Source organism: Psammomys obesus, unplaced genomic scaffold (assembly GCF_907164565.1).
Source record: "Psammomys obesus unplaced genomic scaffold, mPsaObe1.curated_primary_1811, whole genome shotgun sequence".
NCBI lineage: Eukaryota > Metazoa > Chordata > Mammalia > Rodentia > Muridae > Psammomys > Psammomys obesus.
In genome coordinates this window covers 2,321,983-2,349,481 of record NW_026585643.1, presented here as the reverse complement: position 1 = coordinate 2,349,481, position 27,499 = coordinate 2,321,983, and the positions used below count along the sequence as shown (strand labels likewise).

At 47.2% G+C, this 27,499-nt stretch overlaps 1 protein-coding gene across 1 annotated transcript; it reads right to left on the bottom strand.

Annotated features, from left to right (window-relative positions):
• On the bottom strand, nt 1-23,030 carry Atp12a (ATPase H+/K+ transporting non-gastric alpha2 subunit). Its single transcript, XM_055617786.1, has 22 exons — nt 22,956-23,030; nt 20,476-20,535; nt 17,821-18,021; nt 16,921-17,034; nt 15,976-16,110; nt 15,733-15,850; nt 15,222-15,490; nt 14,081-14,279; nt 13,838-13,947; nt 12,336-12,470; nt 9,562-9,754; nt 7,388-7,563; nt 6,448-6,584; nt 4,437-4,587; nt 3,328-3,496; nt 3,086-3,240; nt 1,914-2,037; nt 1,595-1,740; nt 1,082-1,215; nt 813-914; nt 213-304; nt 1-29 (listed from the first exon to the last, which is right to left on the bottom strand). Exons 1-22 carry the CDS (start codon nt 23,013-23,015, stop codon nt 1-3), a joined length of 3,009 nt encoding a protein of 1,002 aa, XP_055473761.1. The 5' UTR covers nt 23,016-23,030.
• Nucleotides 23,031-27,499: the final 4,469 nt, after the last annotated feature.

Here is a 27,499-nt window from a genome sequence, read left to right as displayed (position 1 = left end):
TCAGTAATACATGTTCTTATCCCACCAGCCTGCAGAGAGAGGAAACGGTAAATCAGAGACAGAAAGCCTGGGGGAGGCGGTGCACGAGCATCAGAGATCGTATTCCTGGAGTGGGCAGACATTTCGTCTGTCAGTTGCTTGCCGTGCACAGCCGGTCTGATTTCCAGCTTAGCAAAATAAAAAACGAAGTTTCTTTATATCATTTTGCTCACTTCCAGGGTAGCGCCTGATGAAGAGTTTTCTCATCTCATCATACACCCAGATCAAAATGGCATGCGGCACAGCCATGAACCAGTACTGAACCCTGGAAACAAAAGGAGGAAAGTGAGCCCTGGCTAGCCCAAAGAGATAACTCTGACCCTGGTAAGTGGCAGAGGCAGGAGCAGGGGCAGGAGCAGGGGTAGGAGCAGGGGCAGGGGCAGGGGCAGGGGCAGAGGCAGAGGCAGGGGCAGGGGCAGGGGCAAGGCTCTCTCTTATTTTTCCCTGCTTCACTAGAAATAGCAGATATATTACACCACACAACTCAGGCCTTTCTGAACCCAAGCTGGGACTGCTAAAAGCAACACTGGCCTTCGAAGAAACCTGTCGGATGAGAGTGGCCACCATCCAGTTAGCCCTGGAAAACACCTTTCTTTCTTTGGGAAATAGGAAGGTTGAAAGGATGGGTTTCCACAGTGTGGGATCCATTCAAGCTCTCTGGGAATATTGGAGGATGAGCCTGTGGGAACCCTGGTGTTTGTTCAGGTTGCCATAGCTCAATAGCTTGGAACAGAAGTGGGCTTCCTACTGAGTGCCACTGCAGGTCAGCTCACCTGAGCATGGTGAAACTCAGAGCTGTGACACTCCCGAGACCGTAGGAGAGGATCAGTGCGACAATGATCTGTGAGGCGATCCCCACCCAGATGACTTTATTTCTGCAACACACACGAAAGCAAACAGATGCTGAAGACCATGTGTCTGTCTGTGGTCCTGCACACAGCAGACCAGGCCACAGGCCAAGGCGGAGGCTGTTAGAAGGTCCCGAGAACATTGTTATCCCCACATGACAGGCTCATTACCCTGAGCTCAGGCAAGGAGGTACCTGAAGAGCCCCTGCTGGAAGATGGAATTCCTCCGGGTTTTCCTGATGATCAGATCAGCAATTTGTTGGACCATGATGGCAACAAAGAAAGCCGTATAGCCTGTCCATTCCAGGTATTTTCTCTGATACCTTGTCTGTCAAGGGGTAGAGACCAAATGAGACCATGAGAGGAAAACTGAAATCTGACCCTCTTTTCACACTTCACCCAGATTAAGGGTAGACTATCTCCTTGTGTTTAGAAAGAAATTATGTTGAAACGGACGATAAGAAAAAGACATTAACATATTAGCCCATTGTGGATTTTGGATTGGTTACACATCCACATCAATTGCTGAACTAATAGAAAAAAGGAGGAGTTTGAGAGATGAGGCTGAGTCTTCTCGAGAGCTTGTTACCAGGAATAGGTCTGTCTCCTCACGACCATTCAGGGAAGTGGAGGTTCTATGACAGTATGCGTGGGCAGGGAGAAGAGAGAAGGACCAGGTGGTGCTGGCTGAAGAGCTCTTGACTCACCCATTCCTGCCCGTAGCTATCTTCCAAGTCATTGATATCATCTGTTTCCCATGCCACCCTCAGGTTGATGAGGGAGGTGGGCCAAAAGCCCTGCTGGGCGTAGACAGTGAAATATACGAGGAAAGCTCCCAGGGCTTGCATGAGACCTGAAAGAGGGAAGATTCAAATGGGAGTGCTATGCGGGGCCCCAGAGAGCTACCCAGTCCTTGAGGTTTCTGGGCCATCTCTCCCCCTAGCCCTGGAATGAGTTCTTTGGGAGGGATCTCACAGAGTGAGGCATGGCTGGGGGATGGCCAATGATGGTACACCCTCCTCATACCAATGTGCAGGTAAGAGTAGACAGCCAGCTGCTGATTCACCAGTCTGTCTTTCTTCTTGTGGCGAGGTTTCCTATTCATAATGTCACTTTCAGCTTTCTCATAGGCCAAGGCAATGGAGGGAATCTAGAGAAGGAAAGACCTGTGAAACCAAATCCTGTGGAACAGTGGTTTCACAGGCCCTACTACTAAGCCCTCAAAAGACAGACCCCTATCCCCCCATTCAGACTTCAGGAAGTCTGGGCTGGGCTAGAGAATTTGTATTGCAAAACGGGTCCACACTTGGAAAATCACCCAGGATTAGAAAATGAGCAGATTACAGGGCCTGTCGTATGGGAATATGAATACATTCTGTTTAGGAAGGGTATCTCAGATCCATCCCTCAAAGATAAAACCCTTTTCTTTCCCCCATAAAGCGGGTGCCAGACCTAGGCGGCATACAAAAGTGGTGAATGGAGCCATAGCCTGTGCAGCTTTTGTACTGTCACTTCAGCTTGCTCTCTGTTGCTTTTTTACTCCTTGAGTAAAACCAGGCCTGAGTAAACCAGTGCCATATGTGGGCTTTGGTGGAACTTTGTTTAGATGGATAATCGGGAAGAGGGGGAGTCTCAGATGGGTGACCGTTGGAAATAAAACAAAACCCTGAAAAAGCTCTACAAACACACACAAAATATCCTTCACTGCAAGAGCCAGACCCAACTAAACAACAAAAACTGAACCTGCCACTTCATTCTGTGTTTAGTGAGGCAGTTCCAGATCACAGTTCTCTAACCTAACACGGCTCTACTTCTTCCCCAATAGGAGTTGAAACTGATGAAGACATTTTCTTTGAGAGAGCCAAAACTCATGTCTTCAAAAGAAAAAAAAAAAATCAGTACTGGAGATCAAGACCCGTGAGCTATATCCCCAGCCCTGATTCTTCTCTTAAGAGTCTTAACATGGAGTGAAATGGTTTCCATTTCCAAACATTTGACTTGTCTTCAGTCCCCTGCTGGGAAGCATGATCTAGGGACCAGCAGAGTAAGTGTCACCAGGGAGCTCATTAGAGGTGGAGACGTGGCCCGTGGTACAGAAGTTTGAGGAACATTGCCTTTGTTCACCATGAGGCTCTTGAAGGCAACAGATATGACCTTTATAGCCTTGGGGCTGTTATCAGATCTTTAGTACCACTTACGATGTCTGTGCCCAGGTCGATGAATAGGATAGTGATGGTGCCAATAGGCAGGGGGACCCCAGCAATGATGTAGATCAAAAAAGGACAGAGCTCAGCGATGTTCTTTGTTAGAGTGTAAGCAATGGTCTTCTTCAGGTTGTCAAAGATTAGGCGACCTAGGGACAACATGTCTCTTTATAGGACTTGCTTCTGGTCCCCCAGGAAACATGGCTACCAGAAAGACACCCTGAGACCCCACTCACCTTCCTCCACCCCTGTGACTATAGATGCAAAGTTGTCATCTAGCAAGACCATGTCAGCTGCATTTTTAGCAGCATCAGAACCTGCTATCCCCATAGCAATCCCAATGTCTGCCTTCTTTAGGGCTGGAGAGTCATTCACTCCGTCACCGGTCACAGCAACAACTGCATCCTGAGGGGACCCAATGAGAAAACAGAAATGAGGCAGGCAAAAAGACCACAGGTCTGCCAGGACACTCTGTCCCCCTTTGTCTTGAGACTGGAGAACTACTAGATCCAAGTGACCTCTTTGGGAGAGAAAAAGATAAAGATGGTCAATCTTAGAAGCAAGAATAAGAAGCTCTGACAAAGGCATATGCAAATGAATACGTCAAGACAAAAACTCTAGCACATATTCGCAAGCGAAAAGAGATGTTTGACAGAGCTGGCCTTTCATATGGACGGGTTCTGAACCTGCAAGTTCAAACATCCATACAGAAACATTTTGAAAACACATGACAACTGTCTGTGGTGGTGATGCTTATGCTTTACAGTATGTGAAAAGTTGAGGCAGGAGGATTGTGAGTTTGAAGCCAGCCTGAGCTACATAGGAAAACCCTGACTCAGTGAACAAAAGCAGGGAGGGAGGCAGGGAGGAAGGGAGAGAGAGAGAGATTGAAAATGTACAGGTTTTCTTGACATTATTTTCCCAAAACAGTATGGAATACCAGGTATTTATGTAGCATCGACATATTGGTATTATGAATCATCTGGAGACGATTTAAGGTACATGGAATGTGAGTACTTTATATAAAAATATTAGTTAATTTTAGGAATGGGACTTGAGCAGTGCTGTGTTTTGTACTTGTAGGTGCTTCAGAAACTACTTCCCCATAGCTACCAAGTCGTTTTCTTGGTTCTATGTATTTACTTTTGGAAAGTCTTTTTGGATCTATACCCTATGACAGCAGCAAGTGCTTGAATGTCTTCTTGTGATAAGATCAAGACAGAGGATGTGTGACTGTGCCATGGTCTCAAGGATGAGCAGAACTTCAATCCTCCCAGTCTCTGCTCCACGTTTTCTGATGGAGAGCCAGGCCTTCCCAGTTGTCGGGAAGCTGCTGTTGACCTACCTGCCTCTGACAGCCCTCCACAATGATCAGCTTCTGCTGGGGTGATGTCCTGGCAAATACGATCTCTTGATAGTTGGTTAAAAGCTCATCCAGCTGCTCTGGGGTCATGTCCTTCAGCTCCATGCCGGTCACTACAGCAGCTTTAGCTTCTCTAGAAAGGCCAGAAGAGACCAGGTGAAGCCAAAAGCCAGATCTTGTGTTGAAACACAGCTCTGGACATGGTTTTCATTCTAAGATGTTAGCTGAGGCTGTCAGGAGACCCTTTTCTGTTGTTCTATGACAGTGAATGGTGCTTCCTGGGGCAATGGTTTACTATACAAGGAAGAATAGAAAGCTGGCTGCTTCCGGATGAGTGCAGAGCTCAGAGATAAAAGCTTGCTGAAGTATTCACTAGGTCCTGGGTCTGATCACTAGCACCACAAAACACACCACACCACACCACACACACACACACACACACACACACACACACACACACACACACACTATTCTTATGTTCTGTCCCAGAATCCTATTGTGCCAATACACATAGGCAATACACTTTTTTTGTTCTTTCAGGTTTATAGAGGCCCTCTGTGTGCAGTGTGCTGTGCTGAGAAAATGGTTTAGTGAAGTCTTTGAGCAAAATCATTATCTGCTGACTATAAAAAGTTCTAGGGCCTCTTGATTATTGCAGATATGAATGTGTACTCCTCTAAAAAACTCTTTAGGAACTTTATACTATCCTGTGCAGACCCCAGAATCTACTACTTGGTTTGCCAATAAGGCCAAGCACAGCCTTTAGGGAAGTAGCTATGGGGAAGTAGCCACAGGTCAAGTGTGGCTAGCAAGGTCAAGTACAGCTTGAGCTCTTGTACTTCCCATCTCCTGGAGTTCTCCCCTCCCACCCACTGAACTCCTTGGGTTCAGTGCTAATGCTAATGCTCCATTACCCTGAAACCTATACATGTTTCCCTGGCTAGAAATGGACATGTCTCGCTTCAGCTTCCTTTGACTAATACTGCATATTTTAGCCCTCTCTAAGCTAAACAATGTAGGCACAAGACATTGCATGCCTTATTCTTTATGTGTTATAAGTTTTGAGTTTTTCACATCTGTTTTTCCTGTTGGTAACAGGCCTAAGAATATCCCACAGGTAAAATTCCATTCAACCCACCATTCTGAAGCCTTTGATTCATTACGTCATTCCAAGCCTAGGCAGCTCCTTCCTTATGTGTCTCCTCATTAAATCTGTTATTTTTCTATCTCCCTGGCTAGATGGAAAGTTCCCCACTGGCAGGGACAGTGCCTGTTCCAGTGTATGGCATAAAGCCTACACTTGAAGCTTGAAGGCAACAACTAACTATTGAAAGGATTAATGCATGTATGAAAAAAACAAATGATAGGTGGATGGATGGAAGAAACACATGATTAAAAGAATAAAGCTTCCATTATGCTTGACAAGTAGAAAAGAAGAGCATTTTGCAGGGCTTCACATTATAAAATCAACTGAATGTGCAAATCAATGCCCAAGATGCTTGCTGTCAGGGGTGCCTTAATTGTTCAACTAGGTCAATAGCAAGTAATTCCCTCTACTCTTTGATTTTCTCTTTCTAAGCTGGGCATGAGGTTTCCATATCTTTTGTCCTGTGCTGCACAATATCTTCAGTCAGTGGTGCCAGACCCATAAGATCGTCTTGCCTACTGATGTTATCTTAGTTTCTCTAAACATCCTCTTGGATGTTCACCCAGCCATGCAATTATATTTTATATAGGGAATAGCTACAACTAACATTTTTTCATCGAATTCTAATGTTCCAGACAAGGGTATCAATGCAGTGCTCGGCATGAACCAGATACTCAAATTATTTTTTTTTTCAGTGAAAAATAAGTGAGTGTAAATTATAAATTAAGCCAACATAGCTCTACCCTGGGAAAGTGTTAGCCAAAAGAGTCAGGTGTTCCTGCTAGCAAAATTCTTTAGCGTCAACAGGGCCCAGAGGGTAAGGCCTTCCATCGGCTATGTGGCTACCTTTTGTTGACTTGCTCCACAGTGATATTGCGGCGTTTTGCGATGTCTTCCACTGTCTCATTGTTGGCTGATATGATTCCTACACTCTTGGCAATAGCTTTGGCTGTGATAGGATGATCACCCGTGACCATAATAACCTAGAACACAGACAACAGAAACGTATGGGTAATGAGGAGCTGTGCAGGCTGAATGCTGCCTGCTCTCAAAGGGCCTAGGAGTGCTGTGTTTTTTGCTCGGGGGCAGTTCTGAATCTCAGACACCCTTGCTTCTGAAGGATGCACTGGTCCTCTCTGGACCACCCTTTCGCTCAGGCTTCTTACTTAGCCCCCATGACACTAGAGTAAGCCTTCCCTTCTGTCATCATTTCATTTGTGAATGGGCCTATAGTGTCTAGAGACAGTTGTGTGCAGTTTTGTCAGTATTAATTACAGTAGTGATTCATACTGGACTCACAAATCATGAAGACAAATGGATTATGGAAAATGTAGTACTAAAACCATAGTCTAGGGCAGTGGTTCTTAACCCTTGGGGTGGGGTCACATATCGGATATCCTGCATATCAAACATTTACATTACAATTTTTAACAGTGGCAAAATTATGGGGTAGTAAGAAAATAATTTTATGGTTGGGGGAGTCACAGGATGAGGAACTGTATTAAAGTGGCGAAACTTTAGGAAGGTTGAGAAACACTATTCTAGGGCAATATAATGCCTCTCTCGTGGCACCAAAAGGTTCTTCTCACTGTAGGTACTGTGTTGGCTCATCCCATACACATTGTCTTGCTTCTTGAGGACAGTCAGTGGAATCTCAGCAGAGGGAAGGGAGAGGTCTAAAACAGGAATTGTGGTGTTCACTTGAAGAGAACTAAAGACTGTCAGTCTGCTGTGTCGATTGTTCTTAGACAGGGAGGGAGCATTGAGAGTGGAAAATAACACTCACCTTGATTCCCGCACTCCGACATTTGGTGACTGCATCTGGCACAGTGGACCGAGGGGGATCGATCATGGACAGAAGTCCCACAAAGCAGAGGTTAGAAGTGGGAAAGTTTATGGTGTCCACATCAAATGGGTAGCCCTGGGGAAACTCATCTTCTGGCAAGTAGAGGTGACAGAAACCTGGGAGAAGAAAGCGCTTTGGAGTTAGTGAACCCAGGATAAAGTAAGACAGAAGGTACGGAGTTGGGAGAACTTTATGTGGCCTGGTGGTGGAGGACATGCTTAGCATACGGGAGATACTAGATTTGATCCCAAAGCAGGAGGGAGACGGCATGATACACACTCTGCCCTTTACTATTTTACCACTACACAGAGTGTGCCACAATGGTTTAATCCCTTAAATTCCAATGCGTGTTTTTAAAGAAGGGCATACGTCATCCAATTCCATCCAAAAGTAATGTCCTGTGTGCTTGTCAGGCATTCTGTGCTGTGCTCTAGAGATGCCACACTAGCATAACCACGGGGAGACAAGCTTTACTCCGGTCAGCGGTGGGCCTAACAGCTGAAGACATGGGGTGTAATAAAACATGGTGTGGATCAAAGCCCAGTGCAGCACTTTAGTCGCTGGGAGAGGCAGAACAGAAGCATGCATGTTTTCCAGGGGAAAAGGGCTGGATCGAGGAGACCATTTCCTGCACATGCTACCGCCTGAGTTGGGGAAGGAAGGCTTGGTCACTGGGGAGGGGTAGAAAATTCAGTCCTAATCAAGATAAGTCCTGGAGAGAAGCCGGTAGCAGCCAGGTAGAACTGTTCTCTTCTCTGGGCTATCAGTCTCTGGGCTTGAGGTCAAAGGCGTTCCTGTGTCTGGTGAGACCTCCCAGATCATGTGACATCACCTAGTCCTCAGCATGGCTCACTGTTTCATTTCAGTAAGTAGGCTGAGAAGCCAGACAGGAGGTTCCTAGAATGACTGTAGTCAGATGGGGTAGTAGTCAATCTTTTGTTGAAAAGATTGCTTGGTGCTGTGGGCAATGTAGGGTGTGTTTAAATCATTAGCATCTCATTTATGCATTTCACCTGCTGTACACACTCAAACATCCTGTGGAAACACGCATTCCACAGATTCCGACCCAAGCGGTAAGCGCTTTTGCTGTGTTTAATGAACCTTATCGTCAGCCATGGGCTGTGAATTCATTGTTCTGTAGCTCTGCATAGGTGCCCTTCGGTCAAGCCATGGTTCTGACAGTGGAACATATGGAACACACTGCCCCGTCCCATCACTTCATCGATGGTATTTCTCACATTCCTTCCACCTCTAAGAAGCCCTATCTCAGTTCCTGTTAACCCTTTCCTGCTCACAAAATGAGAAAAGCAATCATCTCTGAAGTCACCACCTGCTTCGAAGGAGTTGCAGGCCTTCCTCGCTTGCTTCATAAAGTCCCATCACTTGACCCTTCTTCATACTCCGCCATCTTGTTTGTATCAGATACCTGTCCCCTCCCTTGTTCGGCCAAATGAAAGCAGCCCCCTCTGAAAGAGACCAGCGCCGCTCCTCTCGTTGCCTCCAGCAAGGGTGGTCCTTACAGACCCTGTGTGTAACTGGCCAGCTCACCCTCATGGCGAAGCTTTCAGTATTCCCCCCTAACTGTAAGGCAGAACACCAGTTTCTTAGCACGTATTTAAGGACTCTACATCATAGCCTCTGTCTATCCCTCTAGCCCTGTTTCCTGTACCTACTCCATCTAGACATCCCACAACACTGCATGGACCACTTGCTTTACCATATGCATAACTCTCAACCCTTTCTCCCTCCTCTTAGCCTTTGCGGTTCTCTCCCACGGACACTTTCCCTTCCCTGCATTCAAATACTGCACCTCAAGGCCCAGGTTAACATGTGATTTCTTCTACAAAGCCTCTGAATATGTCTGGAAGCAATCCCATTCTCCTCAGTGTAAACATACAATCTCTTACGTGTCTCTCTCTTGTTTCTCTCTCTCTCTCTCTCTCTCTCTCTCTCTCTCTCTCTCTCAGTACTGGGAATCACGTCAGGCAAATGCGCCATGGCTGAACCACACTCTGGCCCCTCCTGTTCTTCCTGTATGATCCATGTGATGCCATGGCCACTCTGCTGGTTCCTGGGCCTTCTTTCATGACTCTCAGGAGTTCTGCTCCACTCACCCAACACACGCTCGCCCAGGCCTCCCAGCTCCATGTAGGCCATATGGAAGGCATCAGCAGAGCTCTTATCCAGTGGCTGCTCCTGGCCGTTGATCATGATGGTACTGCACTTCTCCAGGATCCTCTCAGGGGCCCCCTTCATCACCATCAGGAAGCGCTTGTCATTAGGGTCATCTGTCTCGTGTATGGAGAGCTGAGAAGGCATGGATTGGGTAGGTTAGCCATGGCGTCATTTACAGGACAGGCAGGGGAAACATTTCTTTCCTTTCCGCTTGCCTTCAGAGAATGAAAGCAAACAAAGAACATGGCACCCCCAAGCATGGGCTCTCCTTTGCCATTTGCAACTAATTAAAAAACTAGATTTGGGTGCCCTCTGAGGCTGGAACAAGCTATAAACAGCGGTGTTGCGAGAGTTGGGATTGGCCATCATCTCCATAGGTATATGTATGTATGTGTCTGAGTGCATATGTCTGTGCAGGTGCAGGCACCTTTGTATGTGTGAGGTTCACAAGTACATGCAAATGTGTGTGTGCACATGTGCATGTGTGCATGCTTGTGTGTGTGTGTGCGTGGGCGTGTGTGTGAGTGTGTAGAGGCTAGAAGACAAAGGTAGGTATTGTTCCCCGGTTGCCATCCACCTTGCTTTTTGAGGATCTCTCATTGGCTTGGAGTTCACCCATTGGCTAGGCTGGTTGGCCAGTGAGTTTCAGAGATTTGTCTCTGCCCCCTGACCTGGTTTTTCACATGGATCCTATAGATCAAACTCAGGTCGTTGTGTTTGCCAGGCAAGCGCTTCGTTGACTGAGACATCTCCTCAGCCTTGAGCAGCCGTTTGCGGATGCTGAGCTGCCAAGGCCAGGTCATGTCTCTCTCTGTTTCAGGATAGATCTAGTCTTATTATCACATCAGGGAAAATAGTGGACATGTGAAGAAGGCACCATTACAAGCAGCTTTTAGGAAGCCAGTGATAGGTCAGAATTGACAAGTTTAACACAAATATTGTTGATCCAGCAACACACACACACACACACACACACACACACACACAATCATGCAAGAGAGACTTGGTGCCTTTCTCTTGTTTAAAAAATAGTTCTAGGACTCAAACCCAATGCTTTGTAAATGCAAAGCACTCTACTATTGAATCAGATGCTCCAGACCAGGAAGCTTTGAAACCTTTTTGAAGAAAATAAGACATAAAGAAAATTGCCACAACTTTGGAATTAATAGTTAATTCCAAATCAGTAATTGCTAGACCCTGAGTTATCAAAAACAAATATAAATCTTAAGAAATAATAGAAAGAAAATAGTTTTGCCAGTTTCCTTTTTTTTTTCAGTGACCAAGAAAAGACATAAAACCAAACAATTAACCAACCAAAACTCACCCCAACCCAACCTAACCCAAAGCAAAGAGCCCCTGTGTCGATTACTGTTATCACCTTCATTTTCTGAATGGTAGGATGGAGCTCAGTGGCAGAGTTTGCCCAACACATCTGAGATCTCCCCCCCCCCCCCCCCCCCATTCAATCCCCACAAAGAAAAAGCTCTAGAGTCAGGTGTGGTGGCACATGTCACATTCACACAATGATGAAATCACCTAGCATGACTACACTTTATTATTATTCAAAGGCCAAGTCACACCCCTCACCCTCAGCTCCGCCTTCTGTAGGAAATCCCAACTGCGGTAGGACACTGGGCAGGCAACTTGTTGGTCCAAATTGAAAAAGATAGACATGATTGGTTACTGGCCATTGTTATGATGATTCGAAGCAATTAGGTGACGATGGCCCCATTCTTCCTGAGTGGTGGGTAGAAAGGAGGTCCCTACCAATGGCTTATGGAATGGAAATAAAGCACAATTTGGCTGGTCCTCAGAAGGGCTTGTCTCCTTCAAGGGCAGTCTCAAGGAAGTGTTCTTCATTTGGCCTGCATGACATGTGTGCTTCTGCGAGGCAGGTGGATTCTGTCTGTATTCTAGCAACTCAAAACTGGTTGGTGTCACTTGGACACTGTGAGGCTGTGATCACAACACAACACATCTAAGGGTTTTGTTCCTACTCTATGCATTTGGACCAGTGAGATAAAGTAGGTAAAGTACCTGATTTATATAATCCATTCTCATATCCTTAGGGGATTGGCTCCAGGGCCCAAGAATATTAAAAATCTAAGATGCTTCTCATAGTTATGTTACCAGACCTATTATTTACACAGGACCTAGGTGCATTTCCCATATCCCTTAAGTAACCTCTAGATAAACTACCTAACACAATGTCAGTGCTATGTAAACAGGGAGTGTTCCAGGTCTGTCTCTGTGTGAACATACATGTAGGACACGTGGGCTGTTCTTAGAACAGCAGACCCCAAGAAGCTCTTTGCTTGTCTTTCTCTACCCTACTTCAGGGATAGCTTTCTGTCTTTTCTTGGTGAAGAAGAGGAGGAAGAGGAGGAGGAGGAAGAGGAGGAGGAGGAGGAAGAGGAGGAAGAGGAGGAGGAGGAGGAAGGAGGAGGAGGAGGAGGAGGAGGAGGAGGAGGAGGAGAAGAAGAAGAAGAAGAAGAAGAAGAAGAAGAAGAAGAAGAAGAAGAAGAAGAAGAAGAAGAAGAAGAAGAGACGACTGGCAAACCTGCCCTGGTTTGACCAATGTGCACATCCACATCTCCCACCCCTCCAAGGTCTTTGAAGCCAGGTGTGGTCTGGAATATGGATTAATGAATAGATGAGTATGATAGAGTGTTGTTCTAATGACAAAGATTGTCAGTTGTGAGGGAAAACTCACCTGAAATTTGTTGGTAGAATTAAAAGGAATTTCAGCAATTTTGTGGTTTCTTTTTCTAATTTCCATCACATCACCCAAAATAACCTCTGAGAATTTTAGAAGAGCAGTTTCTGAGGCATCTCCAACCACAATTCTCTGGGAATCAAGAGATAAAAGTTTATAGCACATCACTTAGTTTTGTTTTTTTTTTTTTTTCATCATCTAGTTCTTTTGTTACTGTTGTCAATGAACCAACTTGCCTTTAGCACCCCAACCAACACATGGCGACTAAATTTAGCACCCAGCTGAAGAGAAAAGGATGTCGTCCTGTGACTATTAGTGATTGAGCCAGGACCATGGTAAGAACATAAGCCAATAGTGCCACCTACAGGCACTAAGGAAGTTTGAGCAAATGGGAGCTCTGTCGTGGAATGGGGCTTCCTGAGCTATGGCCTGCTTGAGTAGGAGACCGAAGATCAGAAAAACAGCCTTCTAGAAAGCAGACTGCCAGGAGTGGAGGTGTGTGTGTGGTAAATCATGGAGGTTCCTGAAAAGCTGTCTGCGGTCAAGATTCATGTGGCAGAAAACAAGGACTCAAAAAAATGAGCTAAGTTTGGTGAAGGTAAAATCAATCAGTATTTAAAAAAAAATAGTGGCAAATAAAGAAGATGGAGGGGAAGGCTAAAAGCAGGTAGGCTAGTGAGAGGTGGTACAGCGATTTAGATGGGGGGGGGCTGGTGATAACAGAAGTGTAGAGTTGTGTGTATTTCAAGCCAAGAACTTGGTGGCTCTCTAGATCGAAGAAAATCAAAGATAGTTTCCAAAACCTTGGCCCAAAGACAAGTAGAACGACTGACTATGTCAGTGGAAACATTTTGACATCCTATTGACTGGAAGCCAGGCTGGGCACAGAAATTCCAGGGGCACACAATCAGCTTCAGTGGAGGGATTAAGAGGAACGGAGACAGAGAGAGAAAGAGAGAGACAGACAGAGACAGAGACACACACAGAGAGACAGAGAGAGACAAAGACACACACACACGTACACACTGAGAGAGAGAGAGAGAGAGAGAGAGAGAGAGAGAGAGAGAGAGAGTACACAGGTAGACAAGGAGGAAGGAAGGCAGGGAGTGTGTTCTAGGACCACTTGACATTCACATTCTAGACAGGAGGAGAATCCATTATGTAAGATCAGACCCCTTATTTCTATCCAATTGTATTTTTATACTTCAGGAAATAGAATTTATGTATCAAGGAACTCTGATTATGTCCACCTAGCTTCCAGGAGTTAGGAAAGACAATTCAAGACACATCTGCTTCTGGGAATGAGGAGAAATCTGGATTTTTGCCAAGCATCCTTTTTTGGATTTCTCAGTGATAGAGTGAAGAAAACCTTCTGCTCATCTGTTCTTACCAGGGCGAACTTTACACAGGTGGAGAGAGTAGATCAAGCACACAAGTAGAATACACAGAGCGACCCCATGCTGCTTGTGACAGAAGACCATGAGTGGCTGCAGCTTTACCTTCATGATGGGGATGTTCTCCTGGCCAGGTCTGAACTCTGCTCGGTTGCACAGTGTTATTATCTTGGACAAGGAGGCCCAGGTTCCAGAGCTTTGGTCAAAGCCTTGTTCTAAACGCAGAGAAAGGACAGTAGTTAATGTGGATGATGGACCTGCCAGGCTCGGGTCACATAAGACCAGAGAGCCTCAGACAGACGGATTGCTTGGTCCTTGCCTTTGGGCTAGAATGCTCCATATACTCACTTGTCTGGTTTTCGCTTGTATCGGCCACAAAGATCTGATTGTCAAACCATAAGTGAGCCACAGTCATCCTGTTCTGGGTCAGGGTCCCCGTCTTGTCTGAACAGATGATGGAGGTGGAGCCAAGCGTCTCCACCGCCTCCAGGTTCTTCACCAGGCAGTTCTTCTTAGCCATCCGTTTTGCTGTCAGTGACAGGGTAACCTAGCAAGACGGGAGAAAGACACTTTAAGAACAACCATTTTGAATTCAGGTTATCTGGGACTTATTTTCAGGAGAGAACAAGGTACTGTTAGTTCAGACATGATATTACAGTGACAACAAGTCTGGATTAGTGAGTTAAAAGCCCACCCCAAAGCCTTATTAACCACAATCTTAATAAAGATTAAATATAGGGCACTTTCCCCATCTCTATTTTCTTTGAAGAAAGTGCTCCGGAAGTCCACACACAACAAAGGCAGGCCACGTGGCTATGGCTGGAACTCACACTATTCATAAGAGAGCTCAATCAGCTGGAGTGTGGTAAATTGCCTGCCTAGCACTTGTCCAGAAACACAAAACAAAGCAAAACAAAACACCAGGAAGTGAGGCCTGGGACTCAAAAGCATTCTTCTCCTGTCTTCGCCTAGACAGCAGTCTGCCACTGCATATAAGCCCTCTTTCCTACCTCATGGGCCCCCACAGTGGACTGGGGAGGAGGAAGCTTTTGTCTAAGGACTGAGTTAGGTGGGCCTGGGTAAAAGGAGACAGGAGAGCCAGGGCTAAGTCTGAGGTTAGTAAGGAAGAGGTTGAACTCCTTTATAAAAAGAAGGGGTGAGAAAAGGAAGATTTAAAAATCAGGAAAATGCATTGCTTCCAGAAATTCTATAAACAGGGGTTTAAGTTTCTCTTCTCTGGATATTGATGGGGGCAGGCAGGGGGACTGAAACAGCCTATTCGAGTTAAAGCTGGATTCCCTGAAAATATAAAGTTTCAAGGACAACATATCCAGATGTCAGAAACATCACAATTCTTTTTGTCAACCAGTCTATGAAACAAATTCCTCAGACTGTCCCATGGTGGTCACTGGAGGGGAGGGCGTCCTGCTGGGCAGATGGGGGAAGCCACGGATCTACGGTCACAGTGTGGGGATGCAGGCACACTCACAGTGACAGTGGCCAGAAGGCCCTCGGGCACATTGGCCACAATGATGCTAATGAGGAAGATGATGGCGTCGAGGACATAATACTTCATGCACACGGCGATGATGAAGAAAATGATGCCGATGGAGACAGCCACCCCTGCCACGATGTGGACAAAGTGCTCGATCTCAATGGCGATGGGGGTTTTCTCACTCCCAACACCAGAAGCCAAGGAGGCTATGCGCCCAATGATGGTGCGGTCGCCCGTGTTGATGACGATGCCGGTTGCCGTGCCTACGAAGGGAAGAAGACATTTTACTCCAGGAGCTCTGCTCATGGCCGTCTCTGGTGGCCTGCACAATGAGCCAGCACATGACAATACAGAGACTAACATTAGTTCTCTGGCCCTCTCAATTCTGCACTTTTTTTTTTTTTTTCCTGAAAAAAGCTTTACAGCAAGGGACAGGAGAGATGAAAACTCAGGCCCAAGAGAGAGAACTAATACAGGTGAGGCATGCATCCCCTGAGAGGCTTACCTTCCAGGCATGTCGTGGAGTAGAAGCCTATGTTCTTAGTTTCCAAGGGATTTTCGTGGGTAAATTCAGCTGAACGAGCCTGGGGCTCAGATTCTCCAGTGAGAGAGGAGTTATCTACCTGAGAGAAAATTCAAAAGGAACTCAAAGTCAGCTACTTTAATGGCTACTTTTTCTTCAAAATAGGGAGAGAGTGTCCGCTAGCCCCAAGCAGTCTCCTTGAGGAAGGCACTCCTTTATACTCACTTTGCACCCTTGGGAAGACACTAGTCTGATGTCTGCAGGGATCTGGTCCCCTCCTTTAATCTCCACAACGTCCCCGACCACCAGCTGCTCTGCCGGAATGATCTTCTTTTCTGAATCTCGAATGACAAGAGCTTGCTGTGGAAGGAAGCCATGACAGAGGCGTAAGTTTCTGGGGAGCACGGCAACGTTCCTACCATCTGCACCTGTGAAACCCCAGAGAGGCAGGCCAGAGTGGTGAGGGCAAAACTGGAGACTGCTTCACATGGCTGTCAGGACCCTGAGAACTGGTTTTTCTTGCAGTCTGTTCTTGGAGCCAGAAAAGTCTACCATTGCTTGGCAGATATGATAAATGGAGATGATGAAGGTGAGGCCTCCTGCCCAGATGGCCAGGCGGGTGAGTACCAGACAAAGAGCTAGACTCCTGCTCAGATGGGGGAACTTTAGAGAAGAGATGCCCTGATTCTTGGTGTTGCAGGAGGCATCTCTTATACCCAGCATCTTTCCTTCTAGCCGCCAGTTCTTACAGCCAGGGTCAGAGAGGTTTCCTGGCTATGGACACGAGGATTCCTTGGGAGAAGAAAGGAGCACTACGTCTCCACAGGGACATTTAGGACAACAAACAACGAAAGCAAAAAATAGCCACACACAAAGCAAACTGGATGGATGGCCTTGACTGTCAGCGAGGAATATTCAAGAACCCTGTGGGCTGCTGTCTGAGGGCTCAGAACACAGTGCGGCGACTAATGGTCTGTCCTGCTTTTCCCTTGACTGAGCATTTTCCATGATCTCACTTCAGCCCTGTGATCACCTCAACCCTGAGATGAGCTAGGACTCAGAGACATGAGGTAATCTGACCAAGATGTCCCAGACAGTAAGGAGTGGGGCCACAGCTACCTCCTTACCCAGTACTGAGGAAGAGAGCAGAGCTGGGCGGCCCCCACTCACCTGGGGGATCATCTTACTAAAGCTGGCCATGATGTTGGTGCTCTTGGCTTCTTGGTAATAAGCAAAAATCCCCGTTAAGATAACAACCAGGACAAGAATGGCGCCCAAGTAGACCTGGGTAGGGAGGAGAGGAAGCAGTTAACCCAACAACCCCAACTCCGAAACAGTCTAGTCTGACTACCGCTGTGACTCCCAGATGGGAAATTTCTATCTGATCTCATGTGGCAGGTCGCAAACATGGAGAGGCTAAAAGCATTGCCAAGAACTAACTTCAGGCTATGAAGAAGAGGTATACATGAAAGAAACAAACGCTGTGCCAATGTTAAGGTCTCTTTTTTATATACACACACATTCAACTCCCCCTCCCAAATCTGAAAATCTAGAACATTTCTTGTTGCTCATATTCACTATCTGCTCCTGTGCCAGCCTAGGGACCATGGATATGTCCTCCAAAGAGGGGCCTATCTGGTACTTAACATCAGTGACCTCATGCAACACCTAGCTTTTGGCAACTGAGCTGGTTTCTTTCTCTTAGCACGGTATCAGCTAGTTCATTTCTATGGGCTTGGCACTGGGTTGTGAGCAGGTACAGCTGCCCTCCACGGGAAAAGGAGAGATTAGCTTTGAGGAACGAGCACTCTAAAAACACTTCATGGTAATTTTTTTTCTCTCTCATTACGGATAAATGTTTGTCTGTATTCATGCTAAAATTCATGCTTACATTGTCGGAAAATGAAATACCACTTGCTTCACAGCAGGGAGGATGCCCAGTTTCCCCACATTCCTCACTGCCTGGTGGGTGGTAGAACCCTAGCTTTCACCCAGCGCTGTGCCCAGCGATGGCCTCACTTACGGACGGCTTCACCCTGTAACCAAGTAAATCCCAAGGTGGCTGCTTACGCTGTCTAGGGATGCAGAATTGTTGACATACTGGATCACGTATGCGATCCAGCACAAGACGGCACCTATCCATAGGAGGATGGAGAAGCCCCCCACCATCTGCTTGAGGAACTTGATAATCTCTGGAGTTTGCTTGGGAGGGGTGAGGGCATTGGGCCCATCCCGAGCCAGGAGCTCTGCAGCCCTGATACTGGAGAGACCCTGAAAAAGCCAAGAAAAGACATACATAGAAACAGCAATCGCTCTTCGTGTTTCTGGGAGGTTGTGGTTAGCTATTCACACTGCCCAGGAAGGCCCAGGGAGAGTGAACAAGGCCTTGTTCTCCCAACTCCCACCTTTCTTTTTGGACAAAGATTACTTTTGTTTTTAATGACAGGGTATTGATATTCAATATGTATACATTAGAAAATATTTAAGTCACGTTAAACATCTCTCTCCAATATACATTTCTTCTTTTGGATGGTATTCCAGGGATGGGACCCAGAGCTAGGAAAGTGTCCATCCCTAAGCTCTAAAACCCTCTTTTTACTTTTTATTTTGTGATACTGATACGTAGTCCGCACTGGCCTTGAATTTGCAATCCTTCTGCCTCAGCCTCCCAAACGCTTTGATATACATATATGCCCCCACACCCCACAAAAACTCATAGAGGCTATCTTATGGATATATTCTCTTCCTAATGTGCTTAAGCTAGAGGTAATATCTCTGTTTTGTTCATTTTTGAGTCTGCTCTAGGGTCTAATGTTTTTGCTTGGTAGTGACTCAAATATTTGTCATATGACTAAATTTTGAGTTGCCAACTCATCCTTGCCCTTCACCCTGGCACTCTTTTTTTCCAGAACTTCTTTCCTTAGCAACTGTTGAACATTTCCACAAAGTAGTTCCAGAGATGTTTTTAATAGTACAGCCAGCCTGCTGCACTCACAGATTCCACCAACCTTGGATTAAAAATCCAGCCAAGCCTATGATGGCTGCATCCATACTGAACATATACAAACCCCTTCCCTTCTCCTTATTCCTCAACAACACAGCCTAAGACTCACTTACACAGCACCTGAAGAGCATTAGCTATAAATTATCTAGAGGTGATTTTAAGTATGCGGGAGGCTGTGTGTTGGTCCCATGCAAATATTGTGCCATTACAGAAAGGACTTTAGTGTTTGTGGATTCTGGAACAAATAATTCAAAATAAAACTCACCACTGTCTCTGCTGTATTCTTACCTTCTTGCTTCTACCCACCCATCACCTGACCTCCTTCTCTTGCCTCTAATATGGCAAACAAAATTGGAGATTAAGTCAAATCTCCTTGCACCAAGATCTAGTGTCATTTAAAAAACTCTCTTGAATGCTCCCTTCCACTGCTTTCTTTCCCTCTTCCTGGGCTACCCTGCTTTGGACTTTCATTTTAATTCTATCTTACTTTTATAGTCTTCTTCCCCCCACACCCGCTCTCTCTTTCCAGACTTGACTTTTTTGTAAGATTACTTTCATCTAGCAGTTGTGCCTGCTTATATAATTAATGTATCTCCTCTCCCTCAACTCAACGTGGAAAAGTGTAACGATTTCACAGATGACTTTCCCTAGCCGCTCTGTCTCACCATTCTTTGGCCTTTTCCACACACATGTCAATCTGGCAAACCCAGATTGTTCTACACACTCATCCTTACCCTTTCTGAGTCCTGGGTATTCCTCAGACTTATATCTTGATCATAATTCTGAGCCCCCTTTAGACACTATAGGCTATTCTGGCCCCTCTCTTCAGAAATTACCCATCTCTCCTTGCACAGTTTCAAGCTCTCACTATCACCACCGTAACCCCAGTTATGTAAAGTGAATGCCAAGCTTCCTGGCAATCTGCTGCCTTCACGCCAGCATTACCCACTCCTGTTTCTCTCTCACTGCCAATGTAGTGTGAACCACAGAATTTTTTTCTTTTTTCATTTGAACAAATGAATATTCATTTTCTTTCAAGAGGCTCACAGTTGGGCTAGAGGGATAGTTCAGCGGGTAAGAGCACTTGCTGCTCTTGCAGAAGGCCTGGGCTTGGTCCTCAGCACCCACACGGCAATACAGAACCATCTAAAACAGTTCCATGGGATTTGATGCCCTCTTTTGGCTTCTGCAGGTACTGCATGCATGTGGCACATTAACACACATGCAGCCCCAAACACTCACACACATAAAAATAAATAAACAAATGTTTTTTTTTTTTTAAAAGAGGCTTAAGCTTTTGAAATTGAACGTGGATTTGAATTCATAGAAGGAAGCGATGCATGTGTAGTGAGGAATCTGTACAATCCCGAGGCCACGCCACGGTGCTCTGGTACCTTGGGCTCTGAGAGGCAGACTCCGGGCCCTTATCTTCTAACAATGGCCTCCGTAGCCTCCATTAAAGAGAGCCCCATGCACCATTTTATTTCACAAAGCATCTTCTGGCTATGATTTTGAGGAAGGTCTATATAATAGACAGCTCCCTTGCTGTCTATGCTTGGGTGTCTAGCTCAGGAAAGCAGCCTGGCTGAGGCCTTGGATCAGGCACAGCGTACCGAAAACGAAAAGTTTCACAAGTCACCCACAGCCCGAGCACACCAGCATTCCTCTTTGTACGGTCAGGACGCTTGCTCCCCCAGACACACAGTGCCCTGATGGCTTACCCGGATGATATCTGTACCATACTTCTGTTCCAGTTCTGTATTACTGAGTCTGTGGTCATCCTGAAATTCACAAAAGGAAAGCCAGTAAATGACATCGCTCCAAAAGACTCCACCCACTTTGAAAGCTGGAAATAGCACCGAGGACAGAAGAAGCAGGGACGCTGGGTGGGAAGGAGAGAAGGCAGTGCAGTGAGTAGGGATGCTAGTGCAGGAGAACCTTGTCTTGAGTCTCTGCCTGACCTGTGAGTACACACTGCACTTGCCACAGACACCGGGCACTGCCCTGGGCTCTTAGGAGCAACACGATGCTTCTTTGCCTCAGCCTACCCTCCAGCTCCTGCAAGCCCTGGCACCTTCATCTTGAAGTTACAGGCTAGTTGGGTACTTCATTTGGACCCGGATGCCGAGACTGGCTGGAGGTGATAAGCATGAGGTGATGTACATGTGCGATGAGAGCAGGAAGGAAGGGAGAGGCAGAGCGAGGCTGTGGCTGTGGCTGCTCCGTCTGCTGCTGAGAATTAGGGCAGCCCAGGTTCACCATTCAGTGAGTTCCAAGGCTCTCGTTTGCCACAGAGATCAAGGTACAAAGCCATTTAAGCACCATGCCACAACCTGCAGGACTCTTGTAAGAAGCTTGAGAAAGTGGAGGGAGAGCAGTGGCTCCCTTCATACAGTGAAGCAGGAAAATGGGCTCAGGCCATGGGAATGATTTTTTTTTTCTATACAGAATTCAAAAAACTCAAACAAGAAAAGTTCTCATTGTAGTTATAGGCAGAGCTGAGCATGATGGTTGATGCCTGTAATCTCAGGATTTGGGAGGCCCACACAACACTATCAAAGTCCAAGGCCAGCTGGGCCACATACCAAGTACCAGGCCAATATGAACTTTATAGCAAGACCCTGTATCCAAAGATAATACAGATAAGTAGATATGGATAAAAATTTAAAAATTAGCAGGCTTACGAGAGAACAGGTGTATATTCAAGTAGTAATCTCAAGAGAAAACAGGTGTGTATTCAATCTTAAACACCAGAGACCTAGTATTGCTCTTTGCCCTGACCTACCTCAGTTTATCCTCTCTACAACTGTAACAGATAGGCATAACTTTTCTCCTCTTTAATCAGGCCTCAGAATGCAGCCCAGTCTGGTGGCCTTGAACTCATGATAACTGCCACCTTAGCCTTCTAAGTGCTGGGGATAAAAATGAATGAAAAGAGAAAAATGACAAAAAAAAAAAAAAAAAAAAAAAAGCTGGGCATGGTGGTGCATGCCTTTGATCCCAGCACTTGGGAGGCAGAGGCAGGTGGATCTTTATGAATTCAAGGCTAGCCTGGTCTACAGAGCAAGTCCAGGACAGCTATGGCTCTGTTACACAGAAAAACCGTGTCTTGAAAAACAATTAAACAGAGAACGAGAAAAACAAGCATAGGACACATTGAGATTTAAACATAGGTCAGTTCAACTTGTGAGCTGTTGTGAGACATCCTCAGATGTCTATCAGGATGCATGCACACAGCAGCGTAGCAGTGTGCTGTTAAATGTCTAACAAGCTCTCCAGGAAAGTTAAAGAGCTCCAATTTGTAGTATTTGTTGGTTCCTTGTGAGGCTCTCACCGTGCCAAGTTCCTGAGTCATGAACTGGCAACCTAGCCTCAATGAGCTGCTTGTATCCAAAGTAGCCCAGGACTATAAACACAGGGCTTTGAGGTCAGCCAGTGGATGACCCAGAACAATCTCAAATTCCCTCTGGCCTTCCTGAAAGGATATCTTACATTTCACATCCAGAGCAGCTGTTCATTAAAGCAGTCAGTTTTAATAATCCAGTATCCTTCCTTTATAGTAATAATAGCGCCCTTTCATAAAGAAACTTACTTATGAAACATAGCTCATTTTCCCCTCACAACCTTGCAAGCCATTTCCCATTTTAGATAGGGAAACCGGGGGAGGGGAGTTTCCATCTTGCTAGCTTGATTGTGCCCAGTTATAGCTCAGTCCTGGAGAAAGACTTGGATTGAGCCTGTGATGGTGGAGTCCAGGCCCAGCATTCTACCCCTGGAGCTGTTCTTTCCAGGAACACAGTAAACCTCACAAGGCCTGTGGCTTTGGTTTTCTCTCCCTGGAGGCTGTAGCTCAAATACTTTTTCTTGCCAGGGGAAGACTGACAAGTTGTTATTTACAGCTCAGAGAAGCAACTGAAAAGGAGAGGAATGGGTTCTGCCTCTGGGGCTTACAGGTAAGCTCCCCGTTCCTATCTAGGACTGTCTCCAAGCAGAACACAGGAATCTGGCAGCAAGGACAGAAGGTGACAGGAGGACACGGAAGGGCAGGATCCAACAAGGGAAGATACTATCACACTCTTAACAGCAAACAGTTTGGAATCCCTCCAGGGTATTCCAAGACATTGAGGCTTTTTTTCCCCTCCTCTTTACCAGAGGGAGGTTAGAGAGACAAATTCTCAGGGAAAGGGGGCACCAAACTGACCAGATCAAGTTCTTTCTTGAGCTCTTCTTTCTTATGAAGTTCCGAGTCCTTGTTCTTCATTCCCCCGAACTTTTTGTCATCCTCCTGGTCTGTGGGCTTGACATCTTTTGTTCCGTTGAGCTCCACAGAATAAATTTCTGTTTTCTGGAAGAGGAGAGAGGTGCAGTATTAGCCGCAGATGGGTTTTCTTGAAGAGGTGCCTAGTTCCTCCCAGAGGATGGGGAGACACCCAGAGGAAGGAGGGTGCTGGCCCTTTCATCCCCACCCGGGGAGGACCTGACTGTGGGAGGTCTCCCTCCTTCCCTTGCAAAAATATTTCCTTTCTATGTGTAGACCCAAGGCTCGGCTGGCACTGCCCTAGCAGCAAGTTTTCAGGGACCCCTTCTCTGGGGTGAGGCAGGTGGAAAAATTAATCCGTTTCCCCAGCACCTTGGTCCACGGGTCACACCAGCTGTGTCACCTTTTTTCTTAGAGAAGCGGTGATGTTTCAAATAGGCTCGTTGCAAGCATGGCTTTTCAGACCAGCTAGCATCCAACAGAAGCCTAGCGTCATCTCCAAACCGGCTTGCTGAGCAGGTGCAGCGTGGCTGGCTTGGCAACCCTAGGGACCCTTCCTACACATCTTTACTAACTCTGTTCGCTGCCTGTCCTAACTACCATAAATAAATATTCTTGGTGGCTGGGAGTGAGTTTAGTGTTAAGGTCGTCCACCCCCTTCTGTCCCAGACCGTGCATTTCTTTTTCTTTTTCCAGCTCTTCCCGATGGTGGCCTAAGGTCCCCACTAGACGTGGAAGCTGCACGCACCCGGTGCATGCTGTGGCTGGTGGTCCAACCCGCTGGCGAACCGCTGTAAGGACAGGATGCGCCGCGGTGAGCCGGCCGGGGTTAGGACGCGGGTTGCCTTAGTGGAGCGCGGGGCAGCGGTGCGCGGAGACAAGTCGGATCTGTCGGTGGCGGCGGCCGCGGCGGTGTGCAAGTCCGGGTTCCGGAGCCGCGACGGCGACGACGTTGGCGGGCAGACGAGGCGCCGATCCCGACCCTGCCCGCACCTCCGCGGCCGATCCCCAGCCGCTGTCCAGGAGAGGCGGGGTGCGCCTTAAATGCCGCGCGCTCCGCCCACGAACCTGGGCCGGTGCAGCTCACTGGGCCGGGGCCATCCCTAGGGTAGAAAACTCGAGGGAGCGCAAGCCTGGGTGGGGTGGGATTGGTGGCCAGAGGTCGGAGGACGTACGGCTGGGAGACCCGGGGGCTCCTTTAGGGCGGGTCCAGCGACCAGGCTCAGCCAGTGGCGCAACAGCGGTGGCACGCGCCAGGGGCGTGCAGCCCCGTGCAAGCCCGGGAGCTTCAGTCCCGGGCTCCTGCAAGCCCCAGGCGCACCCACGCCCCGTGGAGCGTTTATGAAAACCCACGCCCACTTTCCTTTAAAAATGCAGTTTCCTTACCAATAAAGGAATTTATTATTATTGTTGTTGTTGTTGTTGATTATTATTATTATTTTAAAGTGTAAAGGGGACGGGGCGTGCGTGTGGCGGTTTCTAGCAGCAGGTAGCTATATCTAAGGCGACCTGGCAATAAACACTGATTCTGGCTTGCACTTAGGTGAGTGAGGCTCCGGAGCCCTCCTGGCTGGCCGTCAGAAGCTTCAAGGAGTAGCCGAATTACTCTGTAAAGATCCAGAGAAGAAATAAAAAACCCGGAGTTTTGAAACAATGTTGGAAGTAGAGAGGACGTGGAAACCTGGGAGCAGGCGCAGGGGCTTTAAGAAGGTCAGCTCAGAGCTCCCAGGACAAGCTGCCGGTGGGCAGACCCAGGCTGTGGGTCTGTGCTCCCTAATACTGCTCCCTCCCGCACTCCCCCACCCCCCGCCCCGGCCCCGCCCCGTCTTCCTGCAGTCTCAAAGCGCAAAATTCGAAATCTAGGGTTTTCCTACTCCGGACCAGAAACACAACCATGAATTCCACTTCTTAAATCTGAAGAGTTGGGAAGAGTCGCTGGGATATCTGGTGTATGGATGCACCCCACCGATGGTTTAGAGTCGAGGAGATTTTAGGTTCTAATCCAGACTAGAGCCACAGCAGGCTTCCTCAGAGCTCTTGTTGTCTTTCCTGGTTCCTCCAGCGGGGAATGCTGTTTGGAAGAAAGAATTGCGGGTAAGAAGGAAATGCTCAGCTGCTGGGTCCCCGCACAGTTCCTGACTTCAGCCAGGGACAGTCTCGATTCCTTCTGTGGCCCTTGAAGCAGCCCCCGATGTCGTGTGATGTCTGCAAGTCTTGATTTCCACCGAAGAAGAAAAGAAAAGGGGCCACAGTGAAGGGGCCACAGTCTTTGCTGCTTCCAGTCTCCTGAGCGTCCCTCTGTGCCGGCAGGAGCGCAGTCCTCAGATAACTGTGACACAGGTGCAGGACAGATCCTCACCACCGGGCCCGGGTATTGCATTCCCCCCCAGGCACAAAGTCCTCTTCATCTGGCTGGAGATTATAACCCAAGATATTCTGGGTAAAGAAACTCTGAGAACCCTCGTTCTGATGGCCTCTTCATGACAGACTGGTTTTTAAGGAGGGTAAACTGCCCAGCGATACCTTCTCAGCCCGCAGACTCTACAAGAACTGCTGTTTGAGGTTGGATTTCATGTCACCTATGCTGAGGGCCAATTCTAGCACTGATCTTTTCTGACAAGTAATGGGGCAGACTGCCACAAGGTGCAGAAGTACTCCTAGCTTGCTCTTCTTAATCCACACAGTCAATGATCACTGGAAGTCTTACTAGACATGGGGTGACAGCATGAAAATTGTGTCGTTCTCCGCCCTCTGGAGACCATGGTTGAGTGGAAGAGGGGATTTAGTGTGAAAAAAAAAATAACGACTGACATAAGAGAGAAAATGATTTAAAACTAAATGGTATGGGCCTAAAACCATTAAGAGTGTAAAGAAAAGAAATATCTGGTGGGGGATTTAGGGGTATGTTTTAAATGTCCTCAAAACTCACACTGAAATGTAATCCTCTTTGGAAGGCCTAACTAAAGTGGTGGGCTCTGGGCTAGGGATGTAGCTCAGTGGTACAATGTTACTCCCTTGCATAGGGAAACAAGCAAGGAAGTAGATAAGACACAGAAATGGGACCAGACATTGCCTTGGTGCATGCGTTTAATCCAAGCACTCAGGGAGCCAGAGGCATGCAGATCTCTGTGAGTTCGAGGCCAGCCTGCAGAGTTCAGGACAGCCAGGGCTGTTACACAGAGAAACCTTGTCTTGAAAACCAAAACCAAAACCAAACAACAACAAAAAAGAAGTGATTAGGTCATAAAGGCCCTGCCCTCATGAGTGGATTAGCCAGTTCAAGGGCTGTTGAGTGAATGAATGTGGAAAATGAGTCTGCCCTACAAGGCAGTTGGCTTTGTCTCTTGGATGTACCCCTCTTGCCACGCAATGCCTTGTACTACCTTGGTTTCCTGTCCACTACCATCACCAGATGCAGCCTCTAGAATAAAGAACCAAGTTAAGCCTCTCATCTTTATAAATCACCCGGCCTCATGTAGTCCGTCACCACAACAAAAACAGGCCAAGGTAGGGGCATCTCACTACCTAGGTTTTTCTTTTTCTTTCTTTCCCTGTCGCTCTGCATCCTCTAGAGAAGGTATATGAGAGACAGGAAGAGCAGCTGAGTTCAAGCCCTGTGACTTAGAATTCTAGGTGCCCAGAGCCCCACTTCCCCGCCCAGGAGTCTGCAAGGTCTGTCTGCTCCCCAGCTGGCCGTGACGTGTGACTGTGAAGATCCTAACGCACAGGGAAAAGGGCCCAGGTGACAACTGAAGAGGAAGCTTTACCTCCTGTGTCACATCCGGACAGGCCGGTGCCTCTCCTGCCCACTTGCCCTCTCCTTGTCTCGACTCTGGATTCCTCACCTACACCGTGGACTATCCCCACCCAAAGCCCTCCCCACACACCTGCATCTGCTTGGTGTGCCAGGCTATGACTGGGCAAGCATTTCTCCGCTGACCAGCACTGCCTTGGCCTTGGAACAAGAATGGAAAAAAACAAAAGCAAAACAAAGCTGCAGCCTAATTCACCTCCATGTTGCTTCCTCATTTCTTCATCAAAGGGAATGTCGAGATTGGCATATAAACATCCTTTCAGGGAAGGAAGAAGGCTGCTGCTTAGAGACTGGCTCGCAAATTTCAGCGCGGATCCTGCTCAGAGCCGCCAAAGACGGAGGCCAGTGCACACAGTGGTGTCAGCAGAAGCAGACAGATGTTGCCAGGGGTTCAGCAGAACCAGTGGGCTTGCCACAGAGCATACTCTCTCCTGTCCTGTACATAGCTTCCCTGAAATACAGTGCTCCTGGAACATAGTAGGCTACCCAGTGTTTGTTCTCTGCCACTTGGTTTTGGGGTTTCGGTTTTGCATTCATGACTGTGTAGTGTGTGTGTGTGTGTGTGGTGTATGTGTGTGTGTCTTTGTGTGTGTCTCTCTGAGTGTTATTATTGCTATTTATTTTGTTTTAAACAAGATCGGCAAATTCCTGTATCTTAGGCTGGCTCTAAATT

Excerpts from the sequence above, each read along its gene's own strand:
- Atp12a (XM_055617786.1), bottom strand. The coding sequence starts at position 23,015 with ATGAAGAACAAGGACTCGGAACTTCATAAGAAAGAAGAGCTCAAGAAA. Across the intron at positions 4,588-6,447 it reads GTGGAGCAAGTCAACAAAAG|AGAAGCTAAAGCTGCTGTAG; the intron begins GTAGCCACATAG and ends TGGCCTTTCTAG. Across the intron at positions 1,741-1,913 it reads CTACTCTTACCTGCACATTG|GTCTCATGCAAGCCCTGGGA; the intron begins GTATGAGGAGGG and ends TCCCTCTTTCAG.